The sequence below is a fragment of the Clupea harengus genome, chromosome 1 (genome assembly GCF_900700415.2).
Source record: "Clupea harengus chromosome 1, Ch_v2.0.2, whole genome shotgun sequence".
In the NCBI taxonomy this organism is placed as follows: domain Eukaryota; kingdom Metazoa; phylum Chordata; class Actinopteri; order Clupeiformes; family Clupeidae; genus Clupea; species Clupea harengus.
In genome coordinates this window covers 8,719,083-8,746,955 of record NC_045152.1, presented here as the reverse complement: position 1 = coordinate 8,746,955, position 27,873 = coordinate 8,719,083, and the positions used below count along the sequence as shown (strand labels likewise).

Genomic DNA, 27,873 nt, shown 5'->3' with positions numbered 1-27,873 from the left:
TTGCACAAAAGTCACATTTTCTTGTATTAAAACATTTTTTTTCCGCTTAACACCCCAAACATTAAGTCCACATTTACCTTATATTCTCATATTTAGAGCAAGTCATTCAGCAGGTCCTGGATAAGTAAGCTAAGTTGTTAGGTAGGCTACTCAATGCTGTTTGCTAGTGAGGTGCCTATATCTGACCATGCCTGAAGCTGAGGCATAACAGGACGGGATTTTGCTAAGTACTCTTCTGTAGATACTGGGATCCATTAGCTGAGAAGTTAGCCAGCTGCCTAAGTAGCAAACTCTATTGATACATATAAGCCCTACTCAGAGCTTTTATGAATTATGTTTAATCTGCACAGAATTGTAGATAATGTTGTACTCTGTGTACTAGACAGGCAAGAAAGCATTATTTTGTACAAAAATGTGCATAAAACACCTAGTAAGTTTCAAAATCATCACATGGTAGGTATATAATCACCATTCTGGAACAATATCGATTGATTTTAAGTGTGTGATGGCAACATTCTGTAGGGATCAGAGAAGATGCTGGGGTTCTACATGAAACATCCACTGAGAGAAAATCTGCTTTTGAATTCACGATAGAATAGATGGCCTATAGGTTATTTACACATTGACTGTAATTTGCTTATATGGAATACCTTATGTGTCATTGCTGTAGTGGTAGCCTACTTTCTAAACGTAACCCTTACACCAAGTCCATCTTGTAACATGCTGTAATATGAAGTACTCTGTAATTCACAAAAAAAAAAAAAAATAAATAAAATCCAGCATTGGGACCGAACTTGCAACTACTCAGAAAACTCACAAATTGTTAAAATATTGAAATAATGGCAGATATTACTATTCCTCTAAGCCTTCTAACCTTTTATGTATTTCTTTTCTTTTTTAACCAGAACATTATGCAGCATTGTTTACAACAAGAGAACACTCCAAAAGAGCTATTTGAAACCTTAAGTGCTGGGTTTGGGACTTCAGAAGCTTTCTGAAAAATGGGTCCACCCTGAGCCTGTGGTAGCGTGCCCTGTGTGAAACATCAGGGGTTGACAGCTGACACGCTACGGGACTGAAGACACACAAAATCAATGACCTTACCCCACGCGCCTCCTGCTTTGGCAGTCTGTAATCTCAATCAGCGCTAAACGCACTTAGACTTCAGCAAGGGCTTAGAAGAAAGCGAAAACACTCTCCTTTCCGGGATCGTAATGAGTTATAAACCTCTAATATGTTATTTTACGAGTGTCACAACACAAAATGGCGTTAAGGGCATTAACATTCTCTGTGGTTATTATACTTTCCCGTTTCAATTTTAGAGCTTGGTATTTAGAACAGCCATTACCTCTAATCACCACACCAAAAGAATATTTGCTTGTGCGCGTGCACTATGTCTGCAGTTCTCCTAATCTTTTGTTATATTATTCTGGCCTCATCATTGTGAAGTGCAGCTGAGGGAACAGGAAAAGGACAGCTGAACATAATCTTGTATGATTTTTCAGCACAGGCTTGTTACTTCCACCCCTAAATCATGTAGGCTTGAAGAAACTCTGCGTGTTGTGATTATACGTAAGCACTATCGATCCCGGTCCTCCTGAAGATCTCTCCGTTTCTGGTCCTTGAGCTAAACGCTTCCTCCTGCATGGGGACATATACACCCTCTGCAGAGTTAATGTTCTGTTACATCACAGAACAACCTGTTGCATTTGCTAAAATGTCATCATGTCTATTTTGAGTACAGAGAGAAAGAGAGAGAGAGAGAGAGAGAGAGAGAGGCATGCAGAGAAATAAAGACAGAGACAGAGAGATCGAGAGAGGCATGCAGAGAAAGAGAGACAGACAGAGAGAGAAAGAGAGACAGAGAGAGAGAGAGAGAGAGAGAGAGAGAGAGAGAGAGAGACAGAGAGAGAGAGAGACATGCAGAGAGAGAGAGAGTATATTCCTCCTACTGCCAGATCCATTAGCTTCCCAGTGCAATTATTATTATCAATATGGGGAGTGGAAAAATAGAGATCTTGAAGCAATTGCTCATCACTAATGACTTACATTTTAAAGTCTAACAGCATGATGTGCAAGAAGGTGATTAATGTTTGCTAAATGTTAATCCAAAATTGGGATATATTATTGTATTGTCTCATTGATTGATTAATTGATTGTTTAAAAAACAAACTTGCCATGAATATGTTCCTACAGAAGCTTTGGGGAAATTCAGGCTGTTTAAACCGCAACACTTTTCTGTTTTGTTGTTTCTTCACGCCTCATGCTGCTCGGTGGCCTTGACTATTCTATCCCATTCCGTTCCAGACTATTTTAAACCCCCTTTATCAAACCTGTGTGAACGCCGACAGAGACCCCTGCAGTGCGACTCTAGGAGAAACATGTATTTGCACAGGTTAGTGGAGCCTGTCCATGACCTTGGGATTTATTTGAGGTGATTTTATCACATACAGTAAGGCAAACACACGCATCCTCCAGTCAGAGTAATCTGTCTCACCTGTCACGGCTGGAATGAGAGTACGGTGCCGTAATCAACAAACTGAGGGGGGGGTGGGGGGGTCCATCTATTTTCACGGCTCTGTCTGATGCATCCGTAGCTGCACGTGTCTTGTGCATGAAACCCTGAATAAAAACAGGCAAAAACAAAGATGGATGCCAGCAAAAATGGAGGCCTGTGGGCATACTATTCAATTAGCCAGTCTGATGGCTAGAGTGACAAAATAAGACATTGGGCGCAGACTCCTAAATATACCCCTTGAAGTTTCAGGCCTCAGTTTAATCAAAGTTGTTTTGCCCACAACAGCAGTCGGGACAGTAAGGTGCTCTGCAGAGGCTAGAGTGCATTAAAGAGCTGGTCTTCGTTCCATTTGGATTCTTAATTAATTGAATCGGAGAGTTATTTGAATGGATTACTTTAAAGAGCATCTGGATTAGCCAGCGGAGGGCACAGACTTGGGGCAGGGCCTTTGCTCCAATGGATAATGCATTTACAAATGCAACGTACACATTACATAGCCAGTCGCAGCATGATTTATTTATGGTGAAGTGCAAAAAAATAAATAATGCACTTTGTAAGGGTAGAATGGGATGTCAATCTCCATTTCGGGACTCCCTGGAGTTAAGAGAATCGACCTGCTCTTGCCCCTACTACCGTCTCACTACTATAGAGAGCAGGACGAATGGCATGATGGTTGCTCTTCAGGGAGAATCAGGGACATGGTGGGAGAATCTCTTACAATGATGGAGACATTATTCATGATAATGCTCCTGAAACATCACAGCAGTGATGGCTTAAGATGCAGGGTGACATACTCATCTGCGTGGTATTGTTCATCAGTCATCTTTTCTCTGTTTATCATGAGATTGATGATGCCCTGTGATGCCTGCAGCTGGTAGCCATATATATATATATGAGGATATACATGTATATGAGGATGAGGCAGATGACTGGTTTCTATAGTGTGATTAACAATAGGAGTGATTAGTGTTGGGCTTTTCAAATAGAGGTGTAAATTGGCCTCTATCCTTCACATTGCCAATCACCATGCAGGAGATGACTGTGTCTGGTTGAGGTCAAAGAGCCATTGCTTTGCTTTGACAAGCAGGTCTCACACATTAATGGTGGCGAAGCACGCCGCCTATCTACACGTCATTACCCTGCTGTGTTTAAGTGCTTTCTGATGGCCCGTGAAACCTCACCTCTGCCGTTCACCACCACTATTTACCTCTCAAGCTTACCAAGGGCCTCCAGTGGACACACAGAGACGGCTTAGGGGTGACCTTCAGGCTGTCTCAAGCCCGTGGATTGAGGTCATTAAGGGGAGGGAGGGCTCAAGCAGCCTGCACAAGCAGCCGAAAACTCCAGCCGCTACCGCTGCTTGTGACGGGAGAGGGAAATCAAAGAATATGTTTAAAAACAGTCAACTGTGGTATAGGATAAATATTTTTGATGCACGACCACTCGTACTCCCCACACACAATAGAAGGTGCTGTCAACACTTGCAGTGGAGGGTGCTTCAGTGTGTTCTAAGCAGAGTGAAGACGGATTGCAGTAAAACAAAGGCTTAAAGCGGAGGGCACTCACCTTTAAAGCATGGTGCCGACCATCTGCTTTTGTTCCGCATTGCACTTGAAAGGAGGGGGGGGGGGGGGGGGAGCAACGCCTATTACCAACACAACATTCCGTCCTCTACACGGATCCAAGACAGAGATAGACAAACTAGATAGACATTTCTGAGGTGCTCATATCTCCCAGCATGGGCGAAGTGTTAGCTAATCTAGTCCAGACCTCACATGCTGAGATGGAAGCGGGCTCTGTAGTGAGGAAGACTTAAACCATTCACACCGTAATCTCCTGTAATCCGCAAGGTGGCAGGTAACATCTTTAGCAGACATGAATACCTACTGGCTCACTGGTCAAAAACAATATAGCCCCTGCAGCTATGTGTATATTATATTCTTCTTGACAGACACGGCTGCCCCACAGCCAAATGGCCATTAATGTTTAATGCACCGTCCATAAAGAATGTACAGACTCCACTGAGATCTAATATGCGTTGGAACTGGAATAACTTTTTTTTTAGATTATTTCATGGATCAGGGCCCTGCTATCTTTGATATCTGTACCCCATATATGCCCTCTCATTAATGCGAGGTATGCATTGAGGTGTATGTTAATTCATCAGTGACACCACTGATTTAGGGGTGACGGGGTTAGACAGCCATTCTCCCTCTCCAAGTGGGAAAAGTGCCATCTAGTGGTGCAGCAGTCCTAATCCTCCATTAAGATGCGGCGGCCCAAAAAACAGCTCCATGCTTCTGAGCCGCCGCCTCTTTGGGCCGCACCTCTTTCCAGACAGCATGTGCGCTGCTTTCATACCGATAGCCATGAGTGTTGTTTGTTGAAGTAATTTCTCTTCAAAATGAGGAGACTTTCTCATAAAAACATTTTGACTACTTTGGATGAAATCTGGCAAGCACTGACATTTCCACTACCCAACAACATGATACCTGGGAGGGAACTATTTTTTTTTTCTTAAAAAAAAAAAAAGGAAAAGCACCAATACCTTTCTCTGGCCCAAAGGTACTCATTTGGAAATGGCTCGACTGAAAACGCTGCACAGCGCCTGAAGCGGACTCCCCTGCTTTTAAAGGTTGTCTATTCCTCTGACACGCCGGTTTGGTAAATAAATCATAAACATTCAGGCTGCACTCCCTTTAAACCATCATGGCAAACTCCCTAAATGTTAACAGGGTCCCCACTGGAGCAGAGTCACTTTTTATGGACAACTAATTAAAGACTTAATTTGGGGAAGTGCTACGGCAAGCTTCCATGATTTTGCTAGACAGAGTAGCCAGCCTCTGGGAGGGCTAACTTATGGCTTTATTAGAGTAATAGTGTCAGATGCTATAAGAGAAGGTCATCTGATATCCAGTTCGCTTTCATTAATTCTAGCCTTCTCTTTCCCCTGTGTTTTCCCAGGGAAACAATCCAGCTATATTATAGTCTTGTGAAATATTTATTATTCCGGGGCTGCTCCTCTTTGTAGGGGCCCACAAGGTCCATTTTGTGTTGCAAGTTGGACAAAAAAAAAACTGCAGAGGAACATGAGGAGAATATCACAGGAAACTACATCATAGTCTGGTGTTTCATCTTTTTAGTTTTTTAAAGTTATGCCCCCAAACGCATGAGAAGAGAGAGATAAAAGTTCACAAAATAGAGAAGACTTCTCTGAAAACAGCTTAATCATGGACCAAATCGCACTGACTGTTTCAAATGGGGGCAACTCTCATTTTTGCTCTGTCCAGTATTGAGGAAACGGTCGCTACCTCTGATTTATCTGAGTACACCAAGTGCCCATGGAGGGTATACCCAAACATTAGCTGACTCTGGATCAGATTGGTTTCACAAAGAAATTTAAGGCTGGTCTCTAGTATTAGTCTTAATTTTGCTCAAAGATCAGTCTAATGCAAGTTAGACCATGTCACAAAAATAAACCAAAAAAACTTTACCCCCAGGCTAACTCAGGCCTAACTCATGTGACCTTGGTAACAATCAGTGACACCTGCTGACCAGTAACACCCAGCAACAAAAAAGAGGAAGACATGTGTGGTTTGCTAACGTTGTTGTGGGAGAGCAATGATAAGGGGCCGCGGTAACCCACTGGAAATATTCAGCAGTCAGGCCTTCGTTAGTCATTTTTGTTTAAACCGTTTAATGTCACTGCAATTTTTTACCATATCAGTCTTTCCAGGTAAAATGTCCTTGTAACTGTTGAATTCTTCCAGAAGACCAACATTTTCTGCTGTGGTAAACTGAGCTGAGCGGTTGGATGTGGTTACACGGGTACTTTGCCATATTTTTTACTTTGAAAAAAGTATTAATCTACCCAGAATTTATTGTACCATAGTCCTGCTTAAGAAACAGTAGTCAAGAACTAAAATGCTTTGTGCAACGGATGAATTTAGTTTGACAATTTGTTATATCTAAGCCATAGTCCAAGACTATCTTTGTGAAACCAGCCCGCAGGTCTGCTGTCCCTAGTCAGCCGCTATCTCTTTGCTGTGTAGTTGGATGGGGGCTGGATGGGGCCTTGGATCTCCATAGGGGACTGAAGAGCTGGGGACCAGCTGTAGACTGTGTGGGATGTCTGACTCATAGCCTGTTGGGAGAGAATTCGGTGGGGAGGACTGTGGGTGGTGGATGGTGGTTGGAGTTGGGGGAGTCAGGGGGGAGCACAGGTTGCCTAGACAGCAACCCCGCTGATCTTAATTCACATGGGGGGCATGGTTTGAAGGGTGGAGGTGGACCTCTGATCAAACAAGTCATGAGTGCTCTGGGCTGACTGTTACTTAAGTAAATCATAGTGATTGTCCATCCGTTAAAAGCTTCACTGTGTTCTAGCCGCAGTGTTTTTCCTGTGGAACTTTTCTTTTACCGGCTTTTCTAATACCCTTTACTTCTTCCATTACCCCTGTGTTTGTGACAGCACACAATAAAAATGCAAATGCCAGGTTTTCTTTTTTTTTTTGTTACTCTCCATCAGAATATTCTGTGAGTGCACAACACCCCCTGCATGTGCTCGGCATTTTACCAAGGCCATAATTCCTCCTGAGTGCATCTCTCCATCTTAAACACGGCCAGTGTTACCGCCACCAACAACAGGCCTTATCCTGCCAGTGCACATTCGAATCTCTGCAACTCATCTTCCGCCGAGCATAATAATAAACAGCATGCATCGGCCCAGGCGATTTCTTTCTTTCTCTTTCTTTATTTTTGTCTGTCTGCCTGCCATTGAGTTTACACTTGCCACCCACATCTCTAGGTCGCGCATCCTTTACTTTCCAGCTTGCGCCCCCCGGGGGAATATGCCATGTCAAATGATTTAATCTTGAAAGTGAAAGAAGAAGATGAAAAAGATGAAGATGAAGAAGAAGAAGAAGAGAAAAGGAAAAAAACTCTTATATCCCTTCCACCCTCACAAAATAGCAGCCGCTCACTAGACAGCCCCAAACATTTCTATTCACCTCTTTCCAATTTCCTTGTCACTGTCTTTGCTCGGCGGCGGCTGTCTCGCCGGATAGATCACACACAGCCACTGGAATATTCTGACAGACCCAATGTCCTTGCTGCCACCATATTCTCTGTGTGATTGATTCTGCGTAATTTTTTCCTCCCTGCCCCTGCAAACATCCACTCCCTAAGCTTGGCCTTATTCATTCGCCAACTGCCATAATTTGCTATTCATACATCCTATGTCAGGAAATGGAAGTCAGAGGTATTTCTTTTATCTCCCAAATTAAAGTGAAATACATCATAGACTTCCAGTGGGGGGATGAGAACTCTCTGCATCCTGTCCAAGTATTTCGGATGTTACACTACATATCTGGCCGCCATCCATAACATTAAAATTAAATAAAGCCACACAGTTTTTTCCCCACTTCTGTTCCAGCCAGCATCTCAAAGAGAATACCGCAATCTTGATTTCTGCAAGGGTCCGTGCCACGAAAGTAAGCCTAGAGTATCGTTTAAGAGTGGTTTGAATGTAAACACGAGAAGAGAGAGAGAGAGAGAGAGAGAGAGAGAGAGAGAGAGAGAGAAAGAGATGAGCACTGCAGAATTTGAAATGAAAAGCCAACGAAGGAGTTTACCTGTGGGCTCTTATGTTAATGCAGCCTCGACTTCTTCCATGTCGGAGCTCCAGCACTCTGATCAGCACCTCCCTTTATGGCTGACATGGCTGCCGGGGGGAGGTGGGGAAAACGCGAAGCACCTCACACTTCGCCGAGGAAGCGCATGTTCTAAATACCGCAGCCAGCCAACAGTCGTCAGTCTAGATTACTCATGGGGAGATTAAAGGGGCTTTTTGAAAGTGATAGAAATCTTTGAAAAGAAGGAGGGTGCGGAGGAAATCTTCCCGTGCGTTTTAGGTGCGGTTTACAGGCTAAACAGCCTGGATCTGAGCTCCTTGTACAACAACAAAAAAAAAACATAAAGCGAGAAGCACGAGGCACAGTTGAAGTTGGGAATGTTTGTAGTGCGTTAAGCATTTTCCACTGTGTTCTCAAATATGTCCAAAAACAACTGTATCTTTTGTATGAGGGTGTCAAATGGTATTTTTTTAAGTTCACATAAACAACACAGAAAACATCACTGTGAACAAACACAGGGTAACCTGACTGTTTGTTAAAGTATCAAACCATTTAAGGCCGGGGGAACAAAAGCCTACAGAGTGGAGAGAAGCAATGAAAAAATCCTCAGTTCCTTCCTTGTTCACAGACCTTGAAGTAAGTCAAATCTAATAAAGGGCATGTAATATTGACATTACAGAGTCATATGCATGCGTCAAATGCACGGCTCAGTTGGTGCTGCCTTGTAGTTCAACTGCTGGGCAAAGTAGGATGGCATATGCAGTGGTATTGCTAGTATGGCATCAAGTGAGATTTAAGATTAAAATCCCAATTTGCCAATAATGTGATTAGCTCACAAAAGAAAAGTTTTGAGTCTAGCAGCACCATTGACAGAAAATGGATTCTAGGAGTGTCAGATTCACTCAGATTATGTCTGGCAGTTGGAACACCTTGTTCCCATTTTTTTTGACTCACCCATATCAGACACAACTGGTATCTGATATACCTGCCTGTCATAAAATACATGCAAACAACGAGTGTATGTTGGAACTGTCTATGTTTCCTTTAGTTAACGATTAGTCCCCGTGTGATACGCATTATACTTACATTATGTACAAAACCTGATCAAATTAAAAGGGAGATGTTTTTGTCTAGGAAGACTCACAGAAAGACTGGAGCAACAGTGATTTAGCAACAGTGTTTATATGGAAAGGATGCGTGTACACAAAGCCTTCAGCAACAGTACTAAAGCTAGTGCAGATTAACTTTTTGTTCTTCTGTCCATCAACAAACACGCATATCTGAATTAATTGACAGAATGGATTAACACTGATGGACAGCTGGTATTAAAATGTATGCCTTCGTGTGCATTGAGTTACTGACAACATACAGCTTAATGTCTGTGGTTGCACATGGATATTTTGAATTAATCATTGGACTATTTTGACAGCGAATTAAAAATGAGGAAAATAAACCCGCCCCTGGAGGACTAAATTGAATTTAAAGCTTACAGGTTTAAAAAAAAAAAATAACTGCTCACCTCCACAATTGTTTTGAGCAGAGGAATTGTTTGTCTGGCAGGGACTTTTATTCCCCCCTATCTTTTTCAGAATAATCTGTTTGGCGACACACCCAAATCCCAAAGCGGCCCTCTCTTTAAGCCCTAATCATGCTGACTGAGCCCCGGCCCTATCAAAGGAAACACATGTAGCCCGCCGCTCGCTCTCTCTCTCACACACACACACACACACACACACACACACAGACACAGACACAGACACAGACACAGACACAGACACACACACACACACACACACACACACACACACACAGACACACACACACACAGAGACACACAGACACACACACACACACACACACACACACACACACAGACAGACACACACACAGCGGGGCTGCTTCACCAGGCCAGGCCGGGGCCTACCTGACGCATCAAAACAAGACTCTCACAAGCCTCACTCCTGACGGCACTTAAGAACAGGGGATCTGGAAGGTTCCGCGGCCTGAGTCAGCAGAGGCAGAGGTGTCGGCGCTCATCTCCAGCCCGGCAGCTGTTCCGCTCAAAAGCCACAGAAGGGAGTGCGGGGAAAGTTGATGGTCTGGAAAATTGCATTAAACAGGGAAGGTCTTTCTTTCCCAGGTTGTCTATCTGACTTGCACTGTACGTGCTTAAAGAGAATTGATCGAAACTTTCTTTGGAGTTGACACTTACTGTGACAAGGCAAGGCTCTTATTTACAGCCTAATTCTTGTTCTTGTTTAAGTGGTTTAACTGAAAACGGAGAGCACTTGTTCAATTTGTGGTTCCGTGATCACAATATGTCTAGAATGTTACCTTCTGCTTTGACTCTGAATACTTGAAAGGAGGTATTGTAATAAGCAAGACCCTTCTTCCTAACCATTTCTGCAGTATTAACTGGGGAAATTTGATTTGCCAGTCTATCAATTTTTTTTTTTTTACTATAATCACAAACAAATAGATTGTGTGGCTCATTTGAGCACCAAGGACACTGATTAAAGGCACTTTCACAGTGTATTCTTCAGGTCAAATGCAGCATCAATTTGATTGACATGACTTGTAGTTACATTAAGTATGCCTCAGGCAAATGTACTAACTAGACAGATGATGCTTAAAAAGGTCAAAGTAAAAGTACCAAGACTGTCACTAAAACGGATAGTGCCGGGTAGGTCATTCCATCACCGAGGTACCATGAACGAAAAGAGTCTTCACTGCGATCTCTTGCTGCTGATAGAAGGTAAAGACAACAGAGGAGCTCATCAGAGGAGCAGCGTGATTGAGAGGGGAAATAGCACTGAATCATGGCATTTAGTTAGGTTGGTGCTGATCCAGTGGCAGTCCTATAGGCCAGAGTGAGGGAACACGGCAGTACAGGAAGCCAGTGAAGGGTGACCAGCAGGGGAGCTACATGTGTCCTCTTTGGCTGATGAAAGATCATAGACTATTCTGAATCATCTGCTATGGTTTCATGGTTAAAATTGCATTGCAATAATCTAATTTAGAAAAAAACAGCGTTATTGTGTGAGATAGGGTTAGATCTACATTAAGTTTATGTGCGATATCTTATGTTATCTTATGTAAGTGTATAGGATATTGTCTATATCAAATGTAAAATAACTCCAAACATAGCCAGCATACCTCTTGATCTCTTAAACTGTATTGGCCATAAATGACTGTTAGTATTTACACCAGGGTGGAACAGTTGTGAGTGACATACGGAGCATACTGGGCCTTTAAAAGCGTACATGAAATAGAGAGGAAGTTGAATTCTATTTTAAAACCGGAAGTCATTTAATATCAGCAAGGCTGTGCTTATTTCACCCTCAGACCTTGTCTTAAAACTCCAAATTAGCTCAATAATTAACTGTTTGACATTTATAATTTTGCCCATACATAATTTACAATGATATATGAATGACACCTCAACATTGGCAACCAATATTCTTAGATATTTTTATACTGTATGAAGATTAATAATTAAATACTCTGTACTGCACTGTAAAAAGGCTAATGAGATTGCAAATGGCCCTCCCTGTACAGCAATTTCACCTTCACTCCACTGAACAGCCTAGACAAAAAATGTCAGTATGAGATCATTACTTGATAATGATCAGAAAGTTTGAATGAATAGCTGGGTCTCCCATACAGTACTGTCACTGGGGTCCAGGTTTGGAGATACTTGTCCTTGAATTTCCCTCTGCTTAAACTTTGCAAAAAAAAAGATATCATTACATACACCAGCATAACACAGAAAGGCGAGGAATAGCGCAACATTCAGCAATTCCCTTCCTGTTCCCTTGTGAGCTCATGCATATGCATAGACTTTTGACTGACAGATTGAAGTGATATGTACGACTTTCACAAGGTCACACTGGAATGGGCCATTGGGGGGAACAATACAGCTTTTGTCCAGCAGACAGATGCAGTCAGCTTGGGCCCGAGCAGCACCGTGTTTCATTCACAAGTGAGGGAAAGGTCAGATAACGCTAATCAGTGCACACAAGCTCAAGGCTCTGCAGGCCTCTGCATGGGGCCTAGCTAGCTGGTGGCTGCAGGATGCTTGCGGAGTACCCCCCCTATCTCCCCCCCCCCCCTCTGTCCCATCCCCCCCTGCCCCCTGAGACACCAGCGGGACTGTGTTCTAAATGGAATGTCCAGGACAGACAGAACAACTGTCACTAAAATCCCAGCCACGTCATCTCTTGGTAATTAACCAGTAATGCTAATATTATCTAACGCAAATGAAGCACGCTAGTCCCACCCACCGTCCCCCCCCCCCACCACCACCACCAATCCCTCCCCCCCCCCCCCCCCCTACCACCACCAACCCCTCGTAAATTCTCCATCACCGCAAGGTAATTCAAGCGAGTTCAATCAGCGCGAATGTCTTTCTTTTCCCATGAGATGCTGTTTCATTACCACTCAATTGTTTCTCTACTGCTCGCCCCTCATCTCTCAGTGTTCCCAACAACACACATATGGTTCCTCAATGACATCAAACAAATAGCGGGCTGTGCTTCACACAAACAGGGTCTCTGAGGGACAGCTGCACCCTTCGGCTTCCAGCTGTGGACAGGGAGCCCATAAGAGAAGGAGAGAGAGAGAGAGAGAGAGAGAGAGAGAGAGAGAGAGATGAAGAGAGAGAAGGAGAGAGATGCAGAACAGAGGAAGGGATAAGGATCAGGGAGATTATAATAAGGGAGTGATGACTGAAATTCTAAGATAACACTGGCCTGGAGAGAGAGAAGGAGAGAGAGGGGGAGAGAGAGGGACAGAGGGATAGAGAGAGAGGGAGAAAGGGATATAGGGATTGAGAGAGCCAAGCAAATGAAGGATAAGACAGAGGAGCCATAGAGCACAGAAGTCTGAAGTGACTGTTGAGCTCACATCTTTGGGTGGTGAGGAGAGCAGCCAGGGTCTTGTGTTCATTTCATCCAAAAGGCCTTAGAGCACTCTCTCTCTCTTTCTCTCACTCTCTCTCTCTTTTTCTCTCTCCCTCTCTCTCTCTCTCTCACTCTCTCTTTCTCTCTCTCCCTCTCTCTTTCTCTCACTCTCTCTTTCTCTTTCTCTCTCTCTCTCTCTCTCTGCCTCTCTGTCTTTCCTCTAACCTTCCTCTCCCTTTGCATTGCCTTAAAGTGACGGTTCTCATCCCAGAAGAGCATCCCTGAGGCTCAGCATTCGAGCTCGGCAGCCAGCCTCCCCGGCGTCCACTGGCAGCTAAGCCAGAGCTGCCACAGCTGAGAGAGCTCGCTTCCAGCGCACCGACGGTAGTCCTGGCCCAGCTGCTTGTTACTGTCACCGCGAGACAGCAGCTAGCAGTCGCTTCAGTTCTCAGTTAGCTCCATTGGACGATTTACAACCCAGAAACTGTAAATCCTTGAAAAGTTCAGAAATACAGTTTTCTAAAGAAGGCGTGTTTGTGTGTGTTTATGTCCGTGAACAAAAGAACATGCATTTTATTCAATGCATGCCGTCAACAATGCACGTCTACATGTCTGAAACAGCTGCTTGTATGTAAGATCTATATCAGGCCGCAGACTGAAAGCCAGAGCAATGGGCAAGTGTGTGTGCTTATGAGTCGGACGGCCATAATGACGAGTGTGGCGCCGGGCAGCGGCTCAGAGTGCAGCCCACTGAGGTGGGTCACGCGCAGCGGAGGAGGCAAAGCGTCGTCACCACTCCACAGGCGGCTGCGCCGAAATGTCATACAGGCTGGCAGGAGAGCAGCTGCACACGTCCACCAAGGGGAAGCTTCTTGATCTGAGGCCATAGGCGTTCCTGGCGTTTCTGCCGGACCACAGAGGCTGGGGATATACAGAGGATTTTGCAGAAAGAGTGAAAGTGAGAGAGAGCGCGAGAGAGAGAGAGAGAGAGAGAGAGAGAGAGAGAGAGAGAGAGAGAGAACGCATGCGAGAGAGTGAGAGAGTAGATGTAGTGAGGAATGTGAAAGATAAAGGGGACAGGGAGGCTGGAGCGAGAGAGAGGGAGGTGGGGAGAAATAGGAAGAGGGAGAGGGGGAGAGAGAGACAAATGGAGGCAGTGGGAATGAGGTGCTCGTAGCACAGAAGACAATGAGCAGCGGAAAAAAAGGATGGAGAGGAGAGGGGAGGGGAAGAGATGGTGAGAGATAGAGCTAGCAAATGACAGAAAATGAGGGTGAGAAACAGAATAGGAAAATTACAGTGAGAAATACAATAGAGATAGTATATGAAAGTGATAGAAAATGAAAGAAAAGTAAAAAGCAGAGGCAAATGGCCTCGGTGCAATCATGAAACAACACTATTCTAGGATGGGTTTTCTCTGTAGGGGTTTATGTAAAAAGCATGGGGCTATCGACAACATGTTTGATGTTAGAACTAGAGAAAGATGTAGCAATACCCCAGTGGACAGTAGAATGGAGCTGAGTAGAATTTAATTTGAGTGTGTTTGTGTCTGTGTATCTGTGCTTTTTGGTCTCATGTGGATATTCATAAATGCCTGCGTTCTTATGTCATATCTGTAACCATGGCATGCATGGAAACAACATCCACTACAGTGAAGTAACTTGACACTCTCTTAACTCCAACTAGGGCGCCAGTGTTAACCTGAAGGGTCGTGCTTCCATCTCACACTATGAGAGATCTCTGGTCAGGTCAATCACGCATATGCCCCCTGCCAGCCTGTTTACTTTAAAGGTCACAGATATGAAGAGAAGAGAATGGAGAGAGGGTTTTTTCTCCTCTCTTTCCTCTCTCTCTCTCTCTCACACCTTAAAACGATCTCTCGCCTCAGTGCATTCCCTACCGCGGGATTCTTATATTCATTTCATGGATATTTGGGTTTTGGTTCCCGAATTTATCGGAAGAAAGAGTTAAAGCCGCGCAGTAATTTGCCCCCTCTTTCACATGTTCATGCTCAGCTGGAGGCTAAGCCACTAAAAAAAAAGTAGTTTGTCTTCAGAGACTCTGCGTTGTTAAAAAGATCCCTGTGGTCACTGCAATCACTGCAAATGGGCCGCTTCTGTAAAACAAGGAGCATCATATAAATCATTGTGATAAAAGGTGATGTTTAAAAAAATCCAGATGTTGTCCTGCCAGTCATTGTACTGCAGCCCCTTGGGCTTGTAAAGCACTGGGCATCCATGGACAATGTGGAGTAGAGCGTCAGTCCTAGCCTTGTCACTCAGAGCAGGTCCCTGAGAAGGCCATGATCTCTGATCAAGTTCATGTTTTTCACCGTGGCTCACATACACTTCACCCTGTCACATACACACACTTGTAAACATTCTGTAAATTCCTTCCTTAGGAAATGTTGGTTCGGATTAACACAGAAAACATCGGCAGCATCAGGCGTACTCCTCAGGCTCGAGATCAGCGCCTATTGTGCAACACATGTAGCTATGTATTAGGCAAGTTTGCTGTGTGAATTTTGCATAGGTATTACATTTAAAACATTACATTGATCCCTTTTATGGGTTTACAAGAGTACTTACTTTTCAGCTAGGTGAAGTTATGCATTTAAAGTTATATAAGTTATGCACTAAAAGTGATATATCGGTTAACCAGAGCACTTACTTTTCAGTGGGTTGAAGTTATGCACCTTATAAGTGCATATATAAGTGAGAAACAAAATACATACTAATTGAAATAAATGCACAGCAAACCAAATTGTGACAGTTATGAGCACCCTTGTGTCAAAGGACATCATTAACATTGTGACTTGCAAACCATTTTCATGTTCCAAGCTCAGAACACAGAACTAAGAAGCCAATACACTAAATCCTGCCATGAATACATGCAAGTTAATCCACAAAGCTTCTTTGTGGTCCAAATCCTGTACTGAAGGTGCTGCGCTAATTAAATTAAAGAAAAACTAATTAGGGTGTCATTTCCGTTCATTAGGAATTTCTGTGTTACACGAACCTTGGCTTGTTGTGTGCCAATCACACACTCTTTTCAGCAGACCAGCCACTGTACACATCCTGAGAGACAGAAAACCAAAGTGTGTTTGTGTGTGTGTCCGTGTGTGGGTCTGTGTGGTGGCGGGAGGGGGGGGGGGGGACGGGTTGAGCATGCTTCAAAACGTGACACTACAATAGAGCAGCAGGATTAGTGATATGAAGAGTGCCTGCCGACAGCCACTGAGTTCTGTCAAGCCCAGCCATCCGCCTGATGGTTTTGTGTGGAGCGGAGCGGCTCACAGCATATGGTGGTTCGTCTCCTTCCTCGGGCGTGATGGAAACAAAGTTCATTTTCTTAACCCTTCTCCCCGAGGCGGACGCAAATGGTACATCCTGAAAAGAGGGTCATTTAATATGGAGGGATATGAACCGTGGGTGGGGGGGCAATGAGAAGGCAGAATGCGAAGGCAGAGGAGGACAGGAATCATGCGACGCCTGGGCGACATCCGTGTTCTGCATTTGCCCCTGGAATGCATGCCGTTTCTAATTCGCAGATTATGAAAGTGCGAGTTAAACCAGGCTTCCTCTCAGATTCCAGGGTAGTCTTTCCCTGAGGCCTCAGACACGGTCCAAAAGTAGCCACTTACACAGGGCTTCGCTGGGTTTCTTATACAATACTTTGTTTTTGATGTTTCAAGTTCACTGCAAACTGCCATGTGTGATGCAGTTCAAAATTATACTGCAATACTGAGAGATCACATACAAGCCACTTATTTTCCCTTTTCTATGCTCAGAATGCAGGTAGCTTGCTTACATAATGCAGGTTTTGAACTCTGACATTTGCTTTAAGCGAAAGAAAATTGCTTCACTGGTAATTACTGGTATTGCATTATGCCATAAAATGTTATTGTTCTTTGTGAATCCCAGAAGAAACATTCATTATATAGCTTTGGTATTGTGTTGACATTTACATTGCAAAAAAATGTAAGCGCATCATCCTCCATCACTAATTAACACATCTAAATAAACAGACATGCATTACTACTGGGAGCTATTGTGGATTACATAAATGGCATCAGTGGCACAAACACAAACCCCAAGAATTCCCAGGCAGAGCCTCATGTTGTCCACTGGGCTGTCAGTGGATCTTGTCAGTGGGTATCTACTAGTATCTGCCATCAGTGCCTTAGCCTAAGGCTAATCCCATTATGGACTGACTTTTATCTCATTACGCCCTCTATACACTCATACTGCACGCTCACCTCTTCATTCCTGCTCCCCTGTGTCTGATGTGTCTCGGCGAAATGACAGGGGGGAGGGAAAAAAAACACATGCTTTATATTAGCTACACATTAGACAAGCTTGGCATAAGAAAAAGCCAGCTGTCAGAATTCATGACCTCTTATCCATTGTACATCAGCAGGGCCTCCAAATTAGAGACATCATTAGAGACATCGTCTTAAAACTGCCAAAACAATCCGCGTCCACCAGCGCAGAGCAGTCCGACGGCTATGGATTTGTTCTTTGCCCCAGAAAAAGGAGTCCTCCGAGGTCTCAGCGTTGCACATCTGCCACGAGGGATCCTGTGAAATCCATCTCACCCAGAGCAGTTGGAAAGGACACTGTAGTTGCATACATCTCACATTAAACCGTCCCAAATGCTGTCCAACATCATTCATTTGTCCATCAATCTGCCGGCATCTCCCGGTCACACACGCAAACCAATCATAGTAAATTGTGCGACTGAAACAGCACAGTGCTCATGCGTTTTAATGTTTAATGTTGTCGACTTAGCTCTTGTTGAGCTTCAGCCTGGTGTTCATCTTTTGGCAGTCTATAGACGGGAGTGGGGAATGAAGAAGACCCCGCACTGGCACCAATCTCATTCACCTTAGCACACCACAGCAGGCCATCGCATCTGTTTAAGATCTGGGTACAGTATGGTAATTCTAAAATGATGGCGTGTCAGAACTGATATTCATTTCCCAGCTCTGAGAGTGGTGTAAAGGCAATCAATCCTAAATCAAGACCGATCCTCCCGGGAAACCGACCAATCGCAGAGCCGACCAGTGTGCTCAGCTGGCCGAATGGGGGGAGAAATAAAGTGTGAATATATCACGGCACACGAATCCATCTACGGGACTGCGCACCCATATTATCTAACCACTTAGCGACAGCGTATAATTTATTCTGCAGCAGTAATACACTGATTGCGGCCCTCAATACATTAAAACCCGCCAACTAATGCTACAACGCAATTTAAAGACAGTGCGTCAACAGTTTTGTATGGGCATGCACTTGCCGTAGGTGCAGGGATTATTCGTAAATTTTCCTTTCACAGAAATGAAGGTGGGTGTGGAGGGCTATGTGAATAATATATTTTCCTCATCTAACATTCTAACTATCTTGGCGCGCGTTTCTCCTGCGGCGTATTTTTCTGGAATATTGAATTTTAACCGAGAGAAAATGAATAACTTGAGGAGTTCAATCCGATTTGAGAGGCGGTTAAGTGGCTTGAAAGTGCATGACAGAAAGAAATGGGTGATGTTACTCTTTGGGAGGCATCGCCCTGAGGTCACATACATACATCCAATCACATTAGTGTATGCAGATGAAAAAATATCTGCTGTCATTCTGGAATGCACCACAATATAACAAATGATTTCTGAAAAATAATGCTGCCCTCTGAGTTTGTCTAGAAAATGGCTATTACGTGGGCCATGCAAATGTCTGCGTCCTATTGTGTATGTGTCTGTGCACGCATGTGTGGTTGTGTGCGTGTGCATAGCCAGTATTACATGCTATGCACGCATTAATATTGCATTGTAATACATTCATAATACATCACAGAAAGTCCTCTAAGAATGTGTAATGACCCTTTGTTTTATTCCCATGATCCTTTAGCATAGAAACACACAAATCAAGAGGCAGCATGAAAGTGTGAGCCTGTGCTGCATTATACTATACTACTATACTTGTCATACCCGCATACAAACCTACCACTGACCACCTCTGTCGCGAGCAGTTTTTTCAGTTCCCTTTACGGGCTTGAATGAGTGGATATGTGTGGTGGTTGTATGCTCTCAACAGCAGATTTAGTCTGCCTTCCTAGCCTGGTCGACCCCCCACGTCGAAATAAAAAAAACCTTGCATTGATCCACTGCCTACCTGAGAGAGATTTAAGAACTGGAGAAAGTGGGCATAGTTATAAAATGCTTTTCTCCTTCTCTGAGGACGTGTGGTTTCTGCATAATTCAGCTGCAGATGGCTGGGCCGGGATGTAAATCAGAAGCGCGGACAGGGTTGTGTGTCTTCACTCCCCGAGCTCAGCGAGGCTAGTGGAATATATATCATGCCAAGGCATGGCTTAAAGTCTAATAGTCACACACAAAGAGCAGGCAAACCATCTCGAAGAAAATAAATACTGAAAAATACAGGGCACTGTATCAACAATATAGGTAATTACATTAACCTCATCAGTTTTTCAGGAAAGGCCTCCAAAGAAACGATCAATTATATTTCGTCCAGTTCATACTTTGGATGCAGCATGTACTGTATGCGTATACATGTTTACTTCAGGGCACAGTCACTCTAGATGAAGTCCCTTATATACCAACAGCTATGGTTTCCTAAAGCAAGTCTTCATTTAACACACTGTAAGACTGTATACCGGAGAACAGGGGCCTAGTGTCTTTATAAAACATCTCACTGGAAAGGTATCTCATGTAGTGAGTTTATGTTAGATTCATGTAAGTTTCTTAGTGAAGCTAGTAAATCGCACTTTTAAATCATGCACTCCCAACAAACGTAAGCATTTATAGTGTTGTAGCTGTTGACATATTCCTGTAAGAAAGTAGTTTCCAAAAAACAGATTTCTCAGTGCAGACGGGTAGATTGTCTTACGCAGTGGACTGAGAAGTTTGATTTCATTTTCTTTTCCTTTGATGCAGATGCATGTCCTCTGAGAACTCTGAAAACAATAAAAAAATGATTTGCTTTGCAGCCAACATTATATACAGCTGACTCTTTGGACTAAAATGCCTGCCAGGGACATTGGCCGGTCTACTGAACCACATTCTTCTCTGTGTGTCTCTTTCTAAGATGCCCAGCAGTACATGTACGACAAAAATGAAGCATTCGATGACATTTCCTCAAGCTCTCTGTCATTGACCGAATAAACAGGGGGTGCATTAAGCCTGGATGACTTTGGACAAATAAACAGCCTTTTGATTCTGTTTTGTTTAACACAGTCCACTAGCTCATTGACAGCATTGAAATTTCATAAACATGCCTTGGAAGTCAGGGCCACTTCCTCCAGAGACTTTCCTGTGGTGCAGAGCAATTGATCTGGTCTAGCATCTAACCACTGGCCTTTATTGAAAGTCTCTGAGTTAATGATGTGAAAACAGGGACATTTTGTTTTCTCTAACATGTCAGGTGGTAATTGGCAAATGGTTCTCCATAATAGCAATATGCCACAGGGACTTTAGGACAACTATTAACTTTTGTTCAAAGTAATTGGATAGTCATGTGTGACCAAATCCATTTGTTTCACTCACGGAACACATACCACACTAATTCTCCCAGCAAAGTTAATATTGTATTACTATATATTCTATACAACTATAAATATACATATACAGTATATATGTCAATACACTGTGCAATGTCATCTTTTAAAATGTAACTATGATGATGCCCTTCTAATAATATACTTGAATGCCTCTGTGTCACACACCTCCCTTCCATATTGTGATCCTAGCTGTACATGTTCAATATTTCTTTTTTTTTAATCTCTGCTGGGTTTCGTCCTCTACAATCCTCCACAAGACCACTGAAGTCCTGTCTTATGTCTTTACAGGCTACACCTCTGGGCCCATAAATGACACTCACGCAGCGGGAAGGGCGAAGAGACGAGAGGATGCAGGAGATCAGCAATGTTAACCCCAGGGGAAATAAGCACAATCCTGTCTGAGGTGGCTAAACACTGACACCCGTCCACGAGAAAAACGTAACTCTCCGGATGAAAACTCTGTGTTGGAGCGCACAGGCAGTGTCCTGCTTCTTTTCATGAAAAAAAGGGCTAGCCTGTTTGACCAAAAACCTGGTATCCTGCTCCTCTAAAAATCCTTCCCTGGATGATAGAACAGACATGTATAGATCCCAAGTTATCCTTAAAGTGGGGGAATAAATTGACTATTGAGACTTCAGACTGTGAGACTTCAGCCTGCCTAAAAAGATCCGTTGTTTTACTCATCTGTTTCTACCATTGATCCCCATGACTTCAAGTGACGCAACGATGGCTTGCAGTAGAGGCATGGTGTTGAGTGCCTTCTGGTCCATGGCCATAGTTTATCTTATCAACACGAGAGGTGTCAGTGGAGACTGCTGGCTCATCGAGGGGGAAAAGGGCTTTGTGTGGCTGGCGATTTGCAGTCAGAACCAGCCACCATACGAGGCCATTCCCCAGCATATAAACAGCACCATTGTGGACCTTCGCCTGAATGAGAACAAGATTAAAAGCATCCACTACTCTGCCCTCAGCCGCTTTGCCAATTTGACATACCTGAACCTGACAAAGAATGAGATCTCCTACATAGAGGACGGGGCCTTCTCAGCCCAATACAACTTACAAGTCCTCCAGATGGGCTTCAACAAATTGCGGAATCTGACGGAGGGTATCCTCAGGGGGCTAGGCAAGCTTCAGTATCTCTACCTCCAGGCCAACCTGATTGAGACTGTGTCAGCCAATGCCTTTTGGGAGTGTATAAACATAGAGAACATAGACCTCTCCATGAATCGTATCCAAGTGCTAGACGGATCCACCTTTGCCTCCTTGACTAAGCTGAGCACTTGTGAGCTCTACACAAACCCTTTCAATTGCACTTGTGAGCTTTTGGGCTTTGTGAAATGGCTTTCGACGTTCCCGAACAGAACAAATGAACGCATGGTTTGTGACTCTCCCCAAAGCTACTCTGGTTACAGTCTCTTGAGTCAGAATCCAAACAACCCTGGGACCCGCCATGCACTGTATATTCTGTCCACTGTGTGCTCTGACGACAATCCGGATGAAAAATTTATACCCCCCCGTGTGCCTGTTGAAATCACCACCCCTCCCCCCTCCGTAACATCCTGTGCAGGGGATGACTGTTCATCAGGAATGGAACCAGAGGAAATAAGCACCATTACCGCATTTGTAGATCCAGAAACAAAACCAATAATGCGGGTGAAGGAGGTGAAACCCAGGAGTGCCGTCATCGCCATTCAGATTCCGCACCGATTCAAAAAATTATACATCCTGGTCCAGTACAACAACAGCTTCTACACGGTCATCAAAAATCTCAAAGAAGAGCAAGAGGATGTAGAGTTGACAGATTTGAAACCGCAAACGGTGTACAACTACTGCGTGATATCCTTGCGCAACAATTTAAGTCACAACCACACGTGTCTGCAAATAACAACAGGGCCGACAGCAGGGAAAGGAAGGACGAGTAGCAATGCAACGGCTACTCACTACATTATGACCATCTTGGGCTGCCTCTTTAGCATGTTGATAGTGTTAGGGGTAGTCTATTTCTGCTTGCGCAAAAAGCGGCAACAAGATGAGAAGCACAAAAAGGCAGGCAGCCTCAAGAAAAATATAATTGAATTGAAGTACGGGGCAGAACTGGAAGGAGGGACTATATCACGAATGACTCAGAAGCAGATGATGGCTGGGGAGAGTATGTCCCGTATGCCGTACTTACCTTCTGGTAGTGATATGGATCAGTACAAACTTCAAGACATAAGTGGAACTCCTAAAATGGCGAAAGGGAGCTACATGGAGGTTCGCACAGGAGATCATCCAGATCGCAGAGAGTGTGAAATGGCCATGCCTGGAAACAGCCAAGGCTCAGTGGCGGAAATCTCAACGATCGCGAAGGAGGTGGACAAAGTCAATCAGATCATCAACAACTGCATAGATGCCCTGAAATCGGAGTCCACCTCATTCCAGGGAGTCAAATCAGGCGCTGTTTCCACGGCAGAACCCCAGCTCATCCTGATCTCCGAGCAGCCACAGAGAAAGTCTGACTTCCTGTCGCCCATGTACAAAGACAGCTACCACCACTCGCTGCAGAGGCACCACGGCTCCGACGTCTCACCCAAGCGACCGAGCACTGCGACTGGAGGTCCTATGCGGAGTCCCAGGCCATACCGTCATGAGGGGCCCTACAAGTCCGAGTCCAAGTACATAGAGAAAACCTCACCGACCGGTGAGACCATCATGACTGTTACACCGGCTTCTGCGATTCTAAGGGCAGAGGCGGAAAAGATTCGACAGTACAGCGAGCATCGGCACTCGTACCCCGAATCCCACCAGATTGAGGAACTAGAGGGACCAGACTGTCGTAAGCCGTCCCTTTTGGAACCCTTGACGCGGCCCCGACCTAGAGACTTAGCTTACTCACAGCTCTCCCCTCAGTACCACAACCTCAGCTACTCCTCCAGTCCGGAGTACTACTGTAAACCGTCACACACCTTCTGGGAGCGTTTCAAGCTCAACCGCAAACGTCACAAAGACGAGGACTACATGGCAGCAGGCCACGCACTGCGTAAGAAAGTGCAGTTTGCCAAGGATGAAGATCTGCATGATATTTTAGACTACTGGAAAGGTGTATCTGCCCAACAAAAATCTTAATCTCACCCTGTGTTTCTGCAAGGTTTCTCTTTTTAATGGACAAGTGGTGAAATTAAAAAGAAACCTTAATACATTACTACCATTTTAATGAAACAGCCCACTTGGACTGAATGGAGTGAAACGACCCACATCAGACTTGATTTTGTGAGTTTCTGTACCAAATTTAAAAGGAAATCACTTTTCACAACACAAAGTAAACATATTGAAAATCAAAAAATATATATGTTGCAATGGATTATAAGTATTTGGATATCGCATGGCCAAGTCCTGTGACAGTGGATTTCCTGTTGTGTTCTATGAGAAAAAAAAAACTTCTATTAATTAAGAACATGTCTCCTGAATCGTCGGTATATTTTCTTGGAGAACAACTGTATACTCATCAAAAGACAGATTTATCTCCCTACAAATATTTGAGTTCATTCAGAATTGAGAGGAAACATGTACAGATCCCATTTATATATTTACAATGTTTGCTGTTTGAAAAGTGAAAAGATGTGATGTATTTGAATCAGGTCTAGACCATGGATTTCAGAGATTGTCCCTGTGTTTTCATCTGTTCTTAAATGAATGTCTAGGACCCTGACAGATTTACATTGCACTGGTTAATGAAATGGTATGTTTCCCATGAACCACTTTTCCTGTCCTATGCTTTGCCAATTTTAATGCCGTCTGACAAACTGCACAATACTTCAAACACAAAAGTGATACTGTGAACTACATACTGTATTGCTTCAGTAAGGAGGGTGTGTCCATCTTAACTACATATGACTGGTAAGCTACAGCACCAAAGTAGAAGTAGACACCCGAAATTTGATCATCCCAATCCAAATTAGAAAAAAAACAGCAGCAAATCATGAACATTGTTTGCTCTGAATGCAGATCGGGTGGTATTCCAGAAAGCCATAACCAAGGCCTGAACTCCCAGATGATCAAGCTGATTGATTAATGATTGATCTATCCCATTACAGCTGATGAGGATTTGAATGTTCCCAAACGTGATCGCTCAAAGTTGTTCGATCATCCAGCAACAGTAAGTGTAGGTACAACTTCCTGTTTCATACAATTTGTGGTTGAGTGTTGACTTCTGTTTTGTATACAGACCATGAATGTAGGCTTATATTTTCAGAGAAAAAGATGACAGTATGCACAGGGTTGTTGAAACACTGGCTGATTCAATAGAATTAGTCTAGCCCAATGGTTCCCCACCTTTGTTCTCTTCTGTACCCCTTGAGCTGTTTTGCCATTTCAACCGTATTAATGATTCTTCTAAATGTGTTCTATTGAAGATAGATTTAGCTTTCTGTATCGAACACGACTGATAACTGATTACTAAAGTGTTTGATCTTGGCCTCTTTTTTCCTTTTGTCACTGGGCTACCCTAAAACCTGAATCCAGAGTGACAGCAGCTGGACGCTTGAGCCATTGATCCATGTTCGCTAACTAGTTGATTTGCGTGCTGTTTTGTCATTTGTGAATGTGACCTCTTCACAGAGCAGCGCAACAGTTGACACCTGCCACAGGTTGTCTTATCATTTTGGAAATAACTGTAATCCTCAATCTTTCCACATACCCCCTGCACACAGCTCAAGTACCCCTAGGGGTACGCATACTCTCAGTTCGGAACCACTGGGCTTGCCTACTGTTCATCTCTTATTCAATGTGTTGCCAAGCTACCGATTTATTTAATGAATCTGATATAGATTGGTCTAGGCTAGGCTGTAGTTTGCCCGCCTAGACTACTTGTCAGATTCAAGGCAAATGTAAAGACTCAAATTTTCTCATAACGACTGTGACTGCTGAGAAGAAAAATGCTAACATTTTAGCTTCAGCATGAGGCTCCCTCATAACAAACCGACACTCACTCTGACCTCACTTTTGGGAGCAGAAAACCCTGTACAAATTGTGATATGTTGACAGGCCTGGGTATGTTGCTAAACCTGCTTTCTGCAATACCCCCTGCTATAGTATTGTAGTTGTGTGACATTTTGCTCTACTAGATCCAGACATTTTTTTTTATTGTTTACCGATTATGTTAGACATCGTATATAGGGAGGACTTCTCTGATGTTCTACCAAAGTGCTTGGGTGGCAGCTCATCACTCTCTGCAGACGTTTCCACCATTTTCGAGCCTACAGCCCTGAGGATGAATGTATTACATACATGATGATATAAAGCAGCTCTTTTTTCTGCTGCAAATTTTGTTATTCACAGCCATATGCTCCCCTGTTTTTCATGCGGTATGCTAGGTTTTGATATTCATGCTTCCTTTCAATAAATATATATATATATATATTTTGTCAGATCTCTCTCGACAGCATACAAACAATCAGAGAAACAAAGATGTTTGTACACCTAAGGGTCTTGTTCTTGGATTTTCTATGGTTTGGCTGAAGCTTTTGTAAATGTTGAGCTCCTCGATGTAGAAAAGGATTTGAAGTTACTGATCAAAAGTGTCGAACATGACAGAGCAAAGTACACATAGACATGAAAATACCCCAGAGCTGAACTGTTACAGTTGGTTTTGTACATCATTTGAAATGTCTTACTAAAAGGTAACTGTGTCCAATTTCTTATTTCAACCGCCTTAAACTTCTGGATTATCTATATATCTGTATTTTTCTTTAATCTTTCAGTGTTGATTTTTTTTAAGTCTTTTGCATTTCAATAGATTCCAAAAGCTGTCAGATTTATAGATAAACTAGCCAGTATCTTACATGTTTTTATATTGCATATTGTAGCACTCCTGTATCTCATCAAATTTAGAAATGTTCAGAAACCTGTGGACTGCAAACAGCTGGCGCTGAAGTACATAAAAAACATGAGCACAATGAAAAAAAAAAAGTGTTTTTTATTCTTATTTTATTTCTAAATATTATGTTACCTGCTTTCAGACAAATACTGTGAATAAAAGGAATAGGTGCACCCATACCTTCACTTCCTTTACCACAATTTAATACTTGTCATTGACAATAAACTGTAAAGCCTTATAACATGATAGATTAATATGTATATATAAATACATATATATATTCCTTTGCGTAAAGAGAAACAACTTTGCCATTATTTCAAATATTAAAAAGAGATCATGAGACAAACTGGTATCTGTCTGTCACTCTCTCTGTTTAGTCTGCATTCTCTGGCAGTGTTTAAGTTGGACGTGTTTGCTGCAACTTGGCACACAGTGTTATTTTACTGATTTTAAACTTGTTCACAGACTTCCTTTCACTACACTTCCTTCGCAGGAGTAAATCTGTTTTAATTTTTTGGCAACTGGAACCATTAGGTCATCTTGGTGAACTGAATAAAGATTTGTAATCAGCCCAATTTTATCAACTTCCCTGTTGCTAATGAAGACAACTTTGAAGGCAAAGAAAATATCTATTAACTATATCATTACAATTCCATGAAAGTGTTAAAACAGGAATATGGGCGATATGTAAATGGTAAAAATGTATTTGTATATGTCTATATTCAAATGAAAACATACAAGTAGCTGAGACTTTTGTAAGAGTAGGATAGCTGACACTTTAAGTGTCCCTTAACTTTTCATTTGATGTCATGTTGGGATAACAAGAAGGAATGTGATCACCTAGACTCATAACCATACCAAGTTGTGGTTAAATCACAGCAAAGTGAAGGTAGATTACCTTTACTGGCTACCTTTCAGAGTTCAGTCAGACCACACCCAGCTTAAGGTGGTTGATCCGCATAAATCTACGGCAATGAGAGCAATTACTTTGTGTAATTTAGCCCTGAGAGAGAGAGAGAGAGAGGGGGGGGGGGGGGGGGGGGGGGCATAGCACGCTCACATCAAATCACATAAAAAATATAAAATCAATTGTTGCCAAGGTTTTCTATCCCTTTCTTTTCTTTCTTTATCTATCACTGTATGCCTCTATAACAAGCCATTCCAAATATTTCATTATTGCCAGATTTCAATGATACAAATCTTGATTGTTGTTGTGTCATATTTTTCAGAATATAAAAAGTAAGAATTCAGCTCAGTGTCCTTCATTGCTTTCATGTTCATTCATTTGTCCATGGGAAAGGGGATTATAATAAAGTATGATCTGGTTCCATTACTTTCCTCCCATATTGAAAGCATTAATAAACCTAGATGTATTAGAAATTGTCATAGCAAAGGTGA

The 27,873-nt window shown here is 43.1% G+C and overlaps 1 protein-coding gene across 5 annotated transcripts in view; it reads left to right on the top strand.

Annotated features, from left to right (window-relative positions):
- Positions 1 to 27,495, top strand: part of elfn1a (extracellular leucine-rich repeat and fibronectin type III domain containing 1a) — a 69,642-nt gene extending 42,147 nt beyond the window's left edge. For all 5 annotated transcript variants that reach the window (XM_031566494.2, XM_031566519.2, XM_031566496.2 and 2 more), the window contains exon 3: positions 20,910 to 27,495. In XM_031566494.2, coding sequence (XP_031422354.1) covers positions 21,327 to 23,726 — 2,400 coding nt within the window. In that variant the 5' untranslated portion in view covers positions 20,910 to 21,326 and the 3' untranslated portion in view covers positions 23,727 to 27,495. The remainder of the gene's footprint in view (positions 1 to 20,909) is intronic.
- Positions 27,496 to 27,873: the final 378 nt, after the last annotated feature.